The sequence below is a fragment of the Myripristis murdjan genome, chromosome 5 (genome assembly GCF_902150065.1).
Source record: "Myripristis murdjan chromosome 5, fMyrMur1.1, whole genome shotgun sequence".
NCBI lineage: Eukaryota > Metazoa > Chordata > Actinopteri > Holocentriformes > Holocentridae > Myripristis > Myripristis murdjan.
In genome coordinates, this window is record NC_043984.1 from 8,332,629 (window position 1) to 8,346,745 (window position 14,117).

At 42.8% G+C, this 14,117-nt stretch overlaps 1 protein-coding gene across 1 annotated transcript; it reads left to right on the forward strand.

Moving 5' to 3' along the window:
* The first annotated feature begins 311 nt into the window (after nt 1–311).
* On the forward strand, nt 312–12,999 carry mcm2 (minichromosome maintenance complex component 2). The gene is made up of 20 exons (XM_030052545.1): nt 312–398; nt 1,736–1,929; nt 2,163–2,335; nt 2,523–2,656; nt 3,136–3,274; nt 3,408–3,505; nt 3,696–3,817; nt 4,025–4,232; nt 4,379–4,513; nt 5,177–5,368; nt 5,627–5,720; nt 6,368–6,446; nt 7,164–7,335; nt 7,721–7,847; nt 8,515–8,627; nt 8,990–9,157; nt 9,960–10,034; nt 10,395–10,577; nt 10,659–10,814; nt 11,868–12,999. Exons 1-20 carry the CDS (start codon nt 393–395, stop codon nt 11,976–11,978), a joined length of 2,679 nt encoding a protein of 892 aa, XP_029908405.1. The 5' UTR covers nt 312–392; the 3' UTR covers nt 11,979–12,999.
* Nucleotides 13,000–14,117: the final 1,118 nt, after the last annotated feature.

Below are 14,117 nucleotides of genomic sequence, written 5' to 3' on the forward strand. Positions count from 1 at the left end.
GGGAGAAAAGCGCAGTGAAACATTTTCGGATGCGGCCCAAGTATTCCCGGGAAATAAACTCCACCCTCCAAGACTATCTCGCGCCATGTCAACAGAGGGGTGCGCTTGTTTTGCTCTCCAACCCGCCCCGTTTTCTTACGCCGCTCCTTCGTAGACCCTCCCGCCGTCTGAGCTGAACAGGCAGTGAAACACAAAGCAAACCACCTCACGTGAAGTCCCCGCCCCTGAGCTGAGACTGACCAATGACGACGCGGTGACGTCTACCCGTTCGCGTTGAATATTCATGATTTTTCGCGGGCTTTATGAATCACGTGGTCATTTCGCGCGAAAAGTGAGTCCCGGCAGGAAGAAGTAGTTGCTTGGAAGAAGCAGAGAAATACAGACGTGAAACAATGGCGGTGAGTGAAAATGATGAATTTAGGCAGAGATATGATATTTTCGAGGTTATTGTAGTCGTCGGAGGAGGAGGTTATAAGATGTTTGAGTTGTTTTCCTCCGGGGTTGTGAGGAATAAAGGTTGACTTGTGCACTTGGTGTTTATCACGGCAGTGACAGACACGACCACAGCTGAAGTTACTCTCTCTGTAGATAGTTTAGAAAGTTGACTTTGCAGTAAATTAGTAAAATATTCCCTAATATCATTGTGTCATGCAGTAGGCAATTTGTACGGCTGAATATAGTTGACCTACCTTGTGTTATGTCTGCCGTGTTGCTGTATTAATTAAGTTAGTTAACAGTTGCCATGTGGTCATTGTCCTTCGGCTAACATAATTAACGACTTAGCTTTAATGTTGGCTGCTGCCTTGGAGACCATGACAAATATACACAGCATAATAAAGGATTCATTCACTTTATTAACACACACAATATTCTCCTATGTAGAGCACACACACACTCGTGTTAATATTGGATTCATGAGTGGTATGTAATATTTATTTGGTTTGTAGTGCACCTCTGAAAATTGTCTAAACTGTGTAATGGCTGTGTGTTTTAGGTGTTGTGTCTTAAAAGAGATGTAAGTTGTATGTTTTTGTGCTGTGTCACATGGGTTGTCCTTCTGTTGTATCATACATGTTAGTCTGCAGCCTGTGGGCAGCACTTTCCCCCTGTGGGACGATAAAGTTAGGATCATTTTGTAGTTAGAGTTGCAGGCAATTTTTACAAGCATTTGGATTGTGTTTGGTAATCCTGATAGCATCCATCTGCGTTGTGTTGTATCCTTTTCTTTGATGCTGTTGTTTCTTAAGGTCTCATCACATGGTCACCCGCCTTGGTTAACTATATAACTACCTTTTTATTGTTTTGTTTGTTGGATTCCCTCCGTTTGTAAGATTAGCAGCTACAAGGGCATCTATATTACATCTTATACATATGTGTGCAAGTGCAGATTTTTGTCCCAATGTGGACCATTCATAATCTGAATAAATTCTGTGGGTGACAGAATCATAATACTGTCATACACAATGGATTTTCTGAGTTGAAAGATACCAAATGATGGATTTCAGGTGATGAAGCACAAAATAAACACACATTATGGAACTTTTTCAAGACAGTGACTTTAGTCTCTCAGTGACAAAATACTAACATTTTTACAGACTGAACCATACACATTTTAGTATGTGCAGAATGGTAACTTAACAGATGATGACAATCTCAATCTAAAATGGGTACATGGCAGTTTGGACTCTTAAAATCCAGACAAATGAGCCTGATCTGTTGCGTCTGTGTCCGACAGGATTCCTCAGAGTCGTACCACATGGCCACCAGCCCCAGCCGAGGCTCCAGGAGAGGAGACCTGACCTCCAGCCCTGGACGAGACCTGCCCCCCTTCGAGGACGAGTCTGAAGGGCTGCTGGGGGAGGGACCCTTGCCTGGAGAGGAGGAAGATGAAGGAGATGGAGAGGAACTCATCGGAGATGGGATGGAGAGGTGAGGGAGTGAGCAGTAACGTTTGGAGCCATTTAAACAAAATCTGAATTCTGTAATCCTGATATTGTGGTATCTCGAGCAAAATATTCTATACAATATTTTTTTGAAAATGGAGTGAAAATCAGCAGGATCAGTCTGATGTTGGATTTAGAGCTGAACAATATGGTGGAAAAAAAATCATATTGTGTCCTACAATGCCGTCTAAAGCTCTCTGCCCCTCTCGGCGTGTCCAGGGATTACCGTGCGATCCCGGCGCTGGATCAGTACGAGGCTGAGGGATTGGACCTGGATGATGAGGACCTGTCGGAGCTGTCACCTGGAGCCCGGGCTGCTGCCGAGGAGGCCATGAGGAGGAGGGACAGGGAGCAGGGCATCAGCGGACGCCTCAGGAGAGGCCTGCTGTATGGTGAGTGCTCTGTGGAGTAGATGGAAGGGTGGATGGATGTTTCCAGAAGAATGGCAGGAGGGATGAGCTAATGCATGTCATGTTTTGGAAGCAGCATAGATGACATGACCGCTTTTGAAGGCCAACACCTTTTTATTGTTACTCATTATCAGTAACTTATATTTTTATCAATACCGCCCTTCTCCAGAAAGTGAAGATGAGGATGATGAGCGCCCGGCAGCTCGGCGAAGGCGATTGGCTGAGCGGGCAGCAGAAGGCGGGGCTGGAGAGGGCGAGGATGAGGAAATGATAGAGAGCATCGAGAATCTGGAGGACATGAAGGTTAGCAATGTTACCAACATTAGTGCAGTAATAATACCATGAAATGGATTGGTGTTTGCATTTTATGTGGATTAAATGAAATTTTAAATGTAATGCATTTTGTTTTATTTTGTCCTTGACTTTAACTTGAGGGAATGTTGGTTTAATAAGGTTAATATGGAAGATCTTGATTATTTTTCAGTGGAACTGAAAATAATTGAAATATTGAAAAATTGCAAAAGGAAACATTTGCCTTTTCAGAATATTTGGATAAAGCATGGTCACTAAGAAAATATTTGTTGTTTAAATAGTAATAATAATGCTAATTATAGCAGTAGTAAGAAAATAGTGATATGAATGTAAAAATAATCTTTCCTTTTTTCCTGTCTTAAAGTGAAAATATATCAGCATATATTTGCAGGGTTGAATCCCTTTGCATGGTTCTTTATTCTGTTGCTGACTTCTGTGGTTTTGCTGAACACTGTCGCTGTCCCGCTCAGGGCCACTCGGTCAGGGAGTGGGTGTCCATGGCGGCCCCCAGGCTGGAGATTTACAATCGGTTTAAAAACTTCCTGCGGACCCACGTGGACGAGAACGGCCACAACGTCTTCAAGGAGAAGATCAGCGACATGTGCAAAGGTAGCTTAGCTCTGCCACCTGGTCTCAGTTTCATTGACTTTAAAGTGAATTAAGCAACGTGACCCAAACAACAGCAGCGTGTTGTTTTTTGAATGGAAGTAATCTTGACTTATTTCCCAACCCGTTATTCCAGAGAACAAAGAGAGTCTGGTTGTAAACTATGAAGACCTGGCAGCCAGAGAGCACGTCCTGGCCTACTTCCTGCCCGAGGCTCCAGCTGAGATGATCAAGGTCAGTGTACTGCAGTTATTTTGTTTGTTTGTTTCTTCTCAGCTTCTTTATGCACTTAGTGCCAAATGAAAGCCTTTGTGAGGAGCAGTATAAAGTCAAAATCACAACATATGTAAGGTATGCTTCATTTGCTCTCCCCTTTTTGAAAGCAAAATATTAAGTCATCCATGACCTTGATTGTGACTGGCAGGTTTTTGATGAGGCAGCTAAAGAGGTGGTCCTGGCCATGTACCCCAAATATGACCGCATCGCCCACGAGATCCATGTCCGCATCTGCAACCTGCCACTGGTTGAGGAGCTGCGCTCGCTTAGGTACAGAATGTTGAAATTGTTACAATTTCCCTCTATAAAATGGAGATGAAAATTTGGAAACACAATCTCTGTATGCAAAAATGTAAAGCCAGTTTGCCTCATGCTGTGAAGCACAAATAACACAAAGCCAAATGGCCACAGTGTGAGCTGATAAAACGAGTAAATCAGTAACTTCAGTAAAAGGTTTTTTTGTTTCCGTGTCCCCAGGCAGCTCCACCTGAACCAGCTGATCCGGACCAGTGGGGTGGTGACCAGCTGCACCAGCGTCCTGCCCCAGCTGGGCATGGTCAAGTATAACTGTAACAAGTGTAACTTCATCCTAGGGCCCTTCTTCCAGTCCCAGAACCAGGAGGTGAAGCCGGGCTCCTGTCCAGAGTGTCAGTCACTGGGGCCGTTCGAGATCAACATGGAGGAGGTGAGAGCAGCACAGTTCTTCACACAGGGCCCCTCCCCCTCTTTTTCAGCTCACCAGTTTTCTTTCCGTTATGATTTAACCAGTGATCAAGTAATCTGCCTGTATTTTTTTCCTCAATGAATTAACCAATCATCTCCCAACTACAGACAGTGTACCAGAACTACCAGCGAATCACCATCCAGGAAAGTCCCGGTAAGGTTGCGGCCGGTCGCCTCCCACGCTCTAAAGACGCCATCCTGCTGGCCGACCTGGTGGACAGCTGCAAACCAGGAGACGAGATTGTAAGTGGTTTTGGAAAGAGGAGATGATAAAGAAAAACATTTATTTTCAAAAGCTTGAACAAAAACCTTGAGACATTTTACAAAGAGCCAGATCACAAAGAATAATCAAAACTTATATTGTAATTGAATTTTTTGCAGGCTCATGGCCTACAAACTGTGTGGGGTAGTTTAGAAAAAATATCAAAAAAGAAGGAATCCCTCTACCAATGGCCAACTCTAGTTATTTACCAGAAAGAAACAAAAATGGTCTCTATATTTTCACTTTTCAGTGAGTGAATTTATATATTTTTTTTAAAGTGTAAAAATCAATAAAATGGGGATCTACCACCGTGGACTAAAATGCCTTTCTTGGTATTTTTATCAGGACTTCTACTTTTATTCACACAATTCTGGTTTTGAAACTGGTTCGGTTGAAATCTACAAATCTGCAAACAAAAAACTCTCACATAAGTACAACAACTGTTATGGGCAGCGGATTTTGAATGTTGGACTGCCGCAGAAAGTTTTGGCCATGGCAGACAAGCAGCACTAGCACCTGAAAGTAATAAGTTCCGTGTGTCTGATAACTGATGAGTAGATGAGTGAATGGAGGAGAGCGGAGCTGCACGGGGCCCATGAACTCCTCGCTAACGTCTGGCTTGCTCCTTGCCACCCCTCCCTCAGGAGCTGACAGGCATCTACCACAACAACTACGATGGCTCTCTCAACATGGCCAATGGCTTCCCAGTATTCGCCACAGTGATCCTGGCCAATCACATCGCCCGCCGTGACGAGGGCGTCGCCATGGCCGAGCTGACGGACGAAGATGTCAAGGCCATCGTGGCTCTGTCCAAGGACGAGCGCATCGGAGAGCGGGTGAGGCTGGCAGACACACAGCTTAGACTGCACAGCAGGAGAAGGTTCAATTTCTAGCATTGTGTTGAGAGTATCGCTGTGTCCCCGGAAAGGTTATGTCGGACAGAATATCTGCCAAAAGAAAAAAAGAGAGCAGGAGAGAGGCAGGAAAATGTCCCAGTTTCTAAGGTGTAACATTTTGGTGGCCCTCTGCATTTTCAGAGGAGAGCAGGATCTCCGCTTATGTCATTTAACTTTATCATTTTCTGTGTCGTGCAGATCTTTGCCAGCATCGGACCGTCTATCTACGGTCACGAGGACATTAAGAGAGCCCTGGCCCTGTCTCTGTTTGGAGGAGAGCCCAAAAACCCAGGTACACGGCTAAACTCCTTCTGTAGCCACATGGAAAACTCGTCTTGGAAGAACTTTTAATCTCTGTCTAATCTTGTTTCTTTACTTGTTAATTTTAATCTAATTTCCCCTTTCTCCCTCTTCCTGTTGTCTTTCTGACTTTCTTGCATCATATTTTTAGCTTGTTGACTGCTTTCTGAGTTGTTTTCTTGTACTCTGTTTTGGTAGGTTAGATGTTTAATGTTAAGGAGGCATAAGTCAATTCAAGTAGGACGTGACATATACAGTAATGTAAATGTGTGTGTACTCCCAATCAGGCTTGGTGATGTGGACAAAATCAAATATCACAATGTCTTTATCCAAATATTTCTATACCAGTATTGTAGGGATGTCTACTGATATATTCATAACATACTTACACACAAGATTTCTGATAAACAATCATAAGTAATGTGAATATGATAAGAGCTCAGCTAGAACAGTCTAAATGTCATCCAGTTAATGCAGCCTTTAAAACCAGGATAAAACAACATGAATGCCATTTGTGATATAACGGTAACCAAAGTCTCAGGCCTTATCTAGCCTCATCTTGATATTGATGTAATATTTATGCATTTCTCAGGCCAACCTCCTAGCCACTCTGTTAAATATGACCCCCTTCTGTTTAAGGTGGAAAACACAAGGTGCGTGGCGACATCAACGTTCTTATGTGTGGAGACCCAGGAACCGCCAAGTCCCAGTTTCTCAAGTACGTACCAAACAACTGATAGATATAAACATGGAGACCACCGCATCTGGTGGTGAGAGGGAAAATATCACTCAGTTAAACCATTATCAATGTCTAGGAAAGCCCAGTTCCTGACTGTGAATGGGGGGAAAAAGTGTTTTCCATATTCACATATGCATTTTACAGTGGCAGTGAGGATAAAGACATGTGTGTCTACCAGGAAAGGGTGGCACTTAGCATGTTTCTTTCAAAAGGAAATAGCCACCATTCTAAAAGTTGATGCCTATTTTGATTAAGTGACTGCTGCTATGCAAGTAAAATTGTATATCACTGAAAGTGTTCAAGCTATTAACTATCTAGACCTCTAAAAACATGGAAAATAACATTTTAGGGGATGAAACAATCTGTTTTTTAGCTATTGAGCAATGAACATTAATGTAAACAAAGCGTTTGTGAACTGAAAACAGAAACCGATCAATAATCAAGTGATTGTCCAGACAACTTGATGCAGAAAGAGGTGGCTTGATGAAAACATTGCTAATCAATAAGATCTTTTTACAATTCATCATTTATAGCATCAACAACAAAGTTGCCCTGCATTCTTTACCACAAATCTTACAAGGGAGGAAACAGCAGACTTTTTAAAAAATAAATTCAACATAGGAAAAAGGTACAACTATGAAAATGAAACCCTTGGAATCCTGAATCTGAAGTTGTGATTTCTTTTCTCACCCTCAGGTATGTGGAGAAGGTGGCGAGCCGGGCGGTGTTCACCACGGGACAGGGGGCCTCGGCCGTCGGTCTGACGGCGTACGTCCAGAGACACCCAGTGAGCCGCGAGTGGACGCTGGAGGCTGGAGCCCTGGTGCTGGCCGACCGCGGCGTCTGCCTCATCGACGAGTTCGATAAGGTGAGCAGGGGTTTGTCGAGCAGTTCGTAATTAATAGTAGAAAAATTTTACCTCATTATACCTCAGTTAACCTGGCATCGTAGTGTAGTTTCCTATTTTTTTCCCCACTGTTCGTGTCTCGCCCAAGAAATAAAGGAAAGCAATTTCATGGCAGTAAAGAGTGTTTTTCTATGCTTTCCTCATAAGAGTTCTACTTTTTGTTTTTGGCAGTTGTTTTCAATGGAGATTCTCCTTTTCCTTCTACTTTTTAACCAGTTTTTAAAAACCTTTTTAACTCCCTACTACACCTCCTAGTGGTCATATATGAGTGATACAGACACAACTAATATACTTGGACCCATGATGGGCTGCACATTCGCTCCTGTAAGCTGCCCCTCTCCTTCAGATGAACGATGCAGACAGGACCAGTATCCACGAGGCCATGGAGCAGCAGAGCATCTCCATCTCGAAAGCCGGCATCGTCACCTCGCTGCAGGCCAGATGCACCGTCATCGCTGCTTCTAACCCTATCGGTAAGTGCAGTTCATGGTGTGTGTTAGTGAGAGTTTCAGTCAAAGCTGGTGGGACACAGCCTGAGGCACAGCCAACCCTGTTGGTGCATGCCAGGGTTTGATTGATATTTTTGGACTGAAGCTGCCAAGAGCCAAAATGTTGTGCCAGTTGAGTATCTTTTAGAGCAGGACTCTGCTGATGGTGTTGGTTAAATATAGCTGCAAGCTGGGATTTTGACGTTCCACAGTGAGCAGTGAGCCAGTGGAAATCACTGGCTCACTGCTGACACGATACCATCGCGATATTTTACCCATGATAACGTTGGTGTCATGATGCAGGCAATTCTGCGATTTGCAACACATTTAAGATAATCAGCTCTGATACATCACCATATCTGTAACTGAAGAAAACAAAATAAACTGGAAAAGGCAAAATCATTTTCCAATAAGCAGGAATCAGTTGTGTTTGTCAGTGTTTTAATCTGCCCAGCAACTGCAACATAACAGAACAGTTCAAGTTAAAATACCTAAAAGCAGGGAACAAGCCCATCTCATAGGGACTAAAAATGTACCTCTGTGTAAATGAAGTTGAAAACATAGAGCTCCCACCACACTGCACTGTTGTCTTATGAGACAGAACTGCCGTAAATAACCAGCCAGCGGTGTTTTTTTTTTTTTCCCCTCACAGGTGGCAGGTACGACCCCTCCCTGACCTTCTCTGAGAACGTGGATCTGACCGAGCCCATCGTGTCGCGTTTTGACGTTCTGTGTGTGGTCCGAGACACCGTTGACCCCGTGCAGGTACACACACACACACGCACTCCCACCTCACGTTACCTTGCAGTTGGCTTGGGTGTTTTGTGATAGAGAGCAGGATTTGTGCATTCATGTTTGTCATAATATATAATAATATATAATTAAAACTTAAAGATAAGAACCACGAAAATGTGAATTTTGCATAATGTACCTTTAATGACTCAAGGAAAATAATCTGTAAAATGTAAAATCCCATCCTTTTCTAAAATCCTGACATGCTATTTAGAGTGAAATAAGACCAAGAGGAATGAGTCTGAATTAAGCTAAATATTAAACAGAGATGTGGGGTGGACCCTGGGGGCTCCCTCCTTGTTTCCAGCTTGTGATTTGGTGCTCTTTCCAACCAGGATGAGATGCTGGCACGCTTCGTGGTTGGCTCCCACATCAAACATCACCCTAGCAACAAGGAAGGCGGCGTGGCCAGCTTGGAGGAAATGGTTCTGCCCAACACGTCAGATGTGCCACCTATTCCCCAAGAACTGCTGAAGAAGTACATCATCTACGCCAAGGAGCGGGTGCGAACACACACACACACACACACACACAGCCATTCACTCACAGCTTTGTGTTTTCAGTCATGCACATCAACACACCTCAAGCGCCTTCTCTGGATAAAGGTCACTTTGTAATTGATACTGTGCTTGTTTACATTTAACAGTAATATGGTTTCATTCCAACATCAGATGTCAGGTGAAACAAATATGACAAGTAAACTTTTGTTTAAAGATCATGTGGTCACTTAGGTCCAAACTGGATGCTCTATATTTTAGAGTATTTGAAATGATAAAGTAAAAATGAGTTGTTGTTTTGGCCCCAAAATGAAACATGTAGTATTGAAATGATGTGCTTGCACATCCAACAAGTGTTTCCGTGACTGTTGCATTTTTTCTGATATCAGAGACATGGCTGCAGCCATCTATTACTGGACTTGGCTATTCAACTAGCAAGATGCACGATGCTTTCTATTCTCCCCTGCACCGAAAGGACTGAGCCCTAATTTCGTTGCATTATTATACGTATATATGATTGTGCAATGACAATAAAAATCTATCTATCTATCTATCTATCTATGCCACAGGCCAGTTGAGATTACTCTGTTTCTGTGAAGATTATGGGTTTCATGTCTAGCTTGTGTGTAAAGCAAGTTCTCGACCTGAAGGTTTCCCTTGCAGGGAGCAGGTTTTCTGCATTAAATAAAATCATAAATATTATAATGTTACATATGATAAGATGTTGAATAGGATGCTGTAAAACAAGGATGGAGTATATTTTTCATTAACCCACCAGTTGAATTAAAATGTGTTTTTGTGTGTGTAGGTTCATCCCAAATTGAACCAGATGGACCAAGACAAAGTGGCTCGCATCTACAGCGACCTCCGCAAAGAGTCGATGGTGAGTCCTCTTTATTCTGTGAGCCTCTTAGCACACAAAGCTCAGGAGCTGTGAGCGCTGAAACTGGGAAAACTGACTTGTCCTGCCGCAAAAATTCAGTTCAGTGCAGGCAATAAACTAAATGTCCATGTAACAGTAACATAACTGAGACAAATTTAGGCACTACCTTGGTGTGGTATGCTTTGGAAAATGGTAGTCATGTCATGTTTACATGAATTGTAGTAAATGGACAAAAACACTGCAGCCATTTTTAAAGCACACAGAACGTGCTTACTGTTGCTTTGTTAAGCAGCATCAAGTCAAACTTCTCAATGAGAGAAGGAAAAGACAGCATTCATACTGACTTGCTTCCACTAACAGGCGACAGGCAGCATCCCCATCACGGTCCGTCACATCGAGTCCATGATCCGCATGGCCGAGGCCCACGCCAGGATGCACCTGAGGGACTATGTGCTGGAGGACGACGTCAACATGGCCATCAGGGTCATGCTGGAGAGCTTCATAGACACCCAGAAGTTCAGCGTCATGAGGAGCATGAGGAAGGTGGGTGGACATTGTATTTGTGTGTTTACCTTTCCTGATTGAATACTCGTGAAGCTGACACATCTTTCTGTTTCTGTCCAGACATTCGCCCGCTACCTGGCCTTCCGCCGCGACAACAACGAGCTGCTGCTCTTCATCCTCAAGCAGCTGGTGGCCGAGCAGGTGGCCTACCAGAGGAACCGATACGGAGCGCAGAGCGACACCATCGAGATATCTGAGAAGGACCTGCAGGACAAGGTACGTGAAAAGCACGGTACCTAATTAGCACCTACCCACCAAATGTGGGCAGATATTTGCAGTGGTGTTTTTTTAAGTGCACCGGACACAGTGGCAGGTGAAAAGAAATAGCCTGCAGTTCTGTAGTGATACAGAGATGGTGGGAAAAGGCCGCTTAAGCTACAAAAAAACAGCAAACAGTGAAAACAAAGTATCATCACCAAAGAAAAGATTATTTAATGAGGGGGTTTTATGAAATGATGGTCTTTGTTGAATTTATGTCTCAGATAAGGAGAAGGTAAATGCGTCTTAGGGACAAAAAACTTAACTTTAACTTAACTGGAAGCATTTATCCCTCTGAAAGAGTAAATTCAGCTGATTTCTTACACAAACATGGGATAAAAAGGCAGTGGAAAAAATCAGCAAAAACTTACTGGAACATTAGCAGAAAATGGCAAGGATGTCATCAGAAAATAAAAAAAGAAAACTATATTCATAACTTTTATAGAAAAAATGTATACATTTAAAACAAATTGAGTGGCTGTTCAAATTCGGACAAAAAAGTTAATTTGCCAGCCTGCTGTTGAGTATTCGTTGAGTTTGAGGTCATACGTCATTCAGTAGAGGGACAATTGAAGAAAACTTAAATGACTATTTGGATCTAAAGTGCTTACCATGAGAAGTACTGGGAGCCCTGAACTTTATATGAGGTATCTACTGCCATCTGCTGGCTGTTGGCAGGTATTACATGGAGAAATGTTGACAGGGGTTCAACTTACCTGTGATGACACTGGGAAAGAAATCGCTGGTTTGAAACATTTGTTGAACACAAAACACTACAGACATGCCTCAAAATGTCTTGAGGGGTTAAATGTGCACTGCCACCTTTTGGTTAGGAGCGGTATTACGTGCCCAATTGTAGATATGAGACAGATGTGAACTAAGGAATAAGAGGCTCAGACACACAAAGGCAAAATGTTTCAGAGTAAAGGGCCATACTTGTAATCAGTCTAATCTCTTCTGCACCCCTCACTTCTCTCTCCCTCCATCATCTCCTCTCCTCTCCTCTCATAGGCCAGACAGATCAACATCCACAACCTGTCGGCGTTCTACGACAGCGACCTTTTCCGCTCCAACAAGTTCTCCCACGACAACAAGAAGAAACTCATCCTGCAGCAGTTCTAGAAATCCTCAAAAGGCACCCACCTTCCCTATAAAAATAGCGTTTCATGAACTATATTTCAGAGCCCCAAACTGGGTCACAGGTGGACCTGTCTTGGGTCAGCCTCCACATGGAAGAGAGCGCTTGTGTTTTCATCACAGTGGACCAAAATGTGAGAGGCTGTGTTTCTTATGTTTGGCCCTGAACTGGTTGGAAAATGTTTAAAGATGCTTTATATGCAAAAAGGCCCAGCAGGACATCATTGCAAGATGTCTAGAATATGAAGTCTGAACTTGGGGGTCACCAGTATGGCTGGTGCCGGCAGAACACGGTCAAAATAAGCAATACAACACTTGCTTTTCCAATATTTTTTCCAAGTCAGAGCACTGTACACTCGAAAATGTTTCACTGTGGAGCTAGTTAGTATGAAAAGGCTTAAATTGTTACCATTCAAGCAGTGGTTCCAGTGCATTTTTGGTTACCTTTGGTGGTTGTGTGATGTTGGTGCTGGAAAAGGTTATTCATGCAGCACAAATCGGTTTTGATCTGTTACCATATCACTCTGTGGGGGGGTCACTTCATGAACGTCCTGTGTGGTATTCTATTATATCGTCACAAAAAAAAAAAAAGAAGACTGTGATTCCAAAATGGGGAGCTGCTGTTTGAGAAACAATCTGCAGCCTTGATGAAATGACTTCTTTGACATTGTGGTTCTTTAAGGTAGCACTTGGGCGAAGTATCTCCATCTTCCAGAGTATGAGTCTTTAGACAGGCATGGAAACATGAGTTCATATTCCTTCCATGTTGGGACTCGAGTGAAAAACATTTCTCCCACGTCTGTCTGGATCTGCCCTCCGGGTTCAGCTAGTTGTAAATAATTCTACATGTTTGTCTCTGTATTGTTGGAAGAAACAGGATTTATATCCTGACTCTGGCTCACATACATTGTAAAAAGAAGAAAGTGTGTCCTGAATCTTTTACTGTTAGAAATTCAAATGATGTATTCTGGATCTTTGTTATATTAAATTTGTTGCATTTGTTAAATCCCTGCATTTGTGTATCTGTTGTTTACCTTTCCAGAGCACATTTCACGTCTCTGAAATACTGAATGTAAATATGTGGAAGGTTATAAACATGTTGAGAATAATCCTTCATAGCATTTTCAGTTTATATCACCATGCTCATGTAATGTTGCCATGTTGATGTAACTATGAGAAAATGCAGACTTGTGAAATTAATTTTGCTGCTTGAAATTCTGACTTGCAGGGCCAAATCCAACAAATCCATTTTTAGGATGTCAGAAGTGAACATCTCTGGCTGTCTGATGTCTGCGGAAGGCAGTCAGCATCAGTTCATGTAGCAGGTGCAGGAGCAGGGATGCATTCACCAAATCCAACACAGTCATGTGATGCAGCCATGAAGCAGTTCCCCTGGAACAATTTACATTTTAGTGTCTGTCTCTTTAGTGCCACAGTGGTTCATTTCAAAACCATCTATAGTAAAAATGTCCTGTGTGGAGAACTTATTCTTCCAACTGAAAGGAATTCATCTTCAGATTTGAAAACACATTGCTGCCTTCAGGTGCTACTGGAGAAGAGGGAACTGTCAGTAACGTGATGTGACATTTAGGGGGCACAAAGCATGCACACTATCCAAAAGTAATGGGAAAAAAAGATGTATTTTATAATTTATAGTTTACGAATTTATGTGTATGACTTTCTATTTCACATTTTAACTTTTAGTTGCCATGCTTTGGGCTTTTTTGTGAATTGTTGCATTCCTTCTGTAGTAAAAAACAGTATGGTCAGAGCAAATGAAAACTGAGGTTTTGAGTCTGGATTTAAAAACTAGGGGTTGGGGCATTCCAGTGATGATCAGGAAGTTGAATGAAGATGGTTATTAATGTAGCTATGTATATTATGATTAACATTTGTCAAAATCAAAGTGTGTTACATTATCATTTGTCTTTGAATTTTTCCAATAAAACAAACAAGTCGACTGTCCGACTTTCCCACCAGCACGTGAACGCCTAAAGTGGAAGAGGGAATTTCCGAGGAGCGCTTGAACGCCGCGCAGGGCTAAAGGTAAATCGACGAGTGCGACATCTAGCGGTCAACTGAGGTAACAGCAGCGGACAGCTGCCGCTAAGAGCAGCGTCGGTG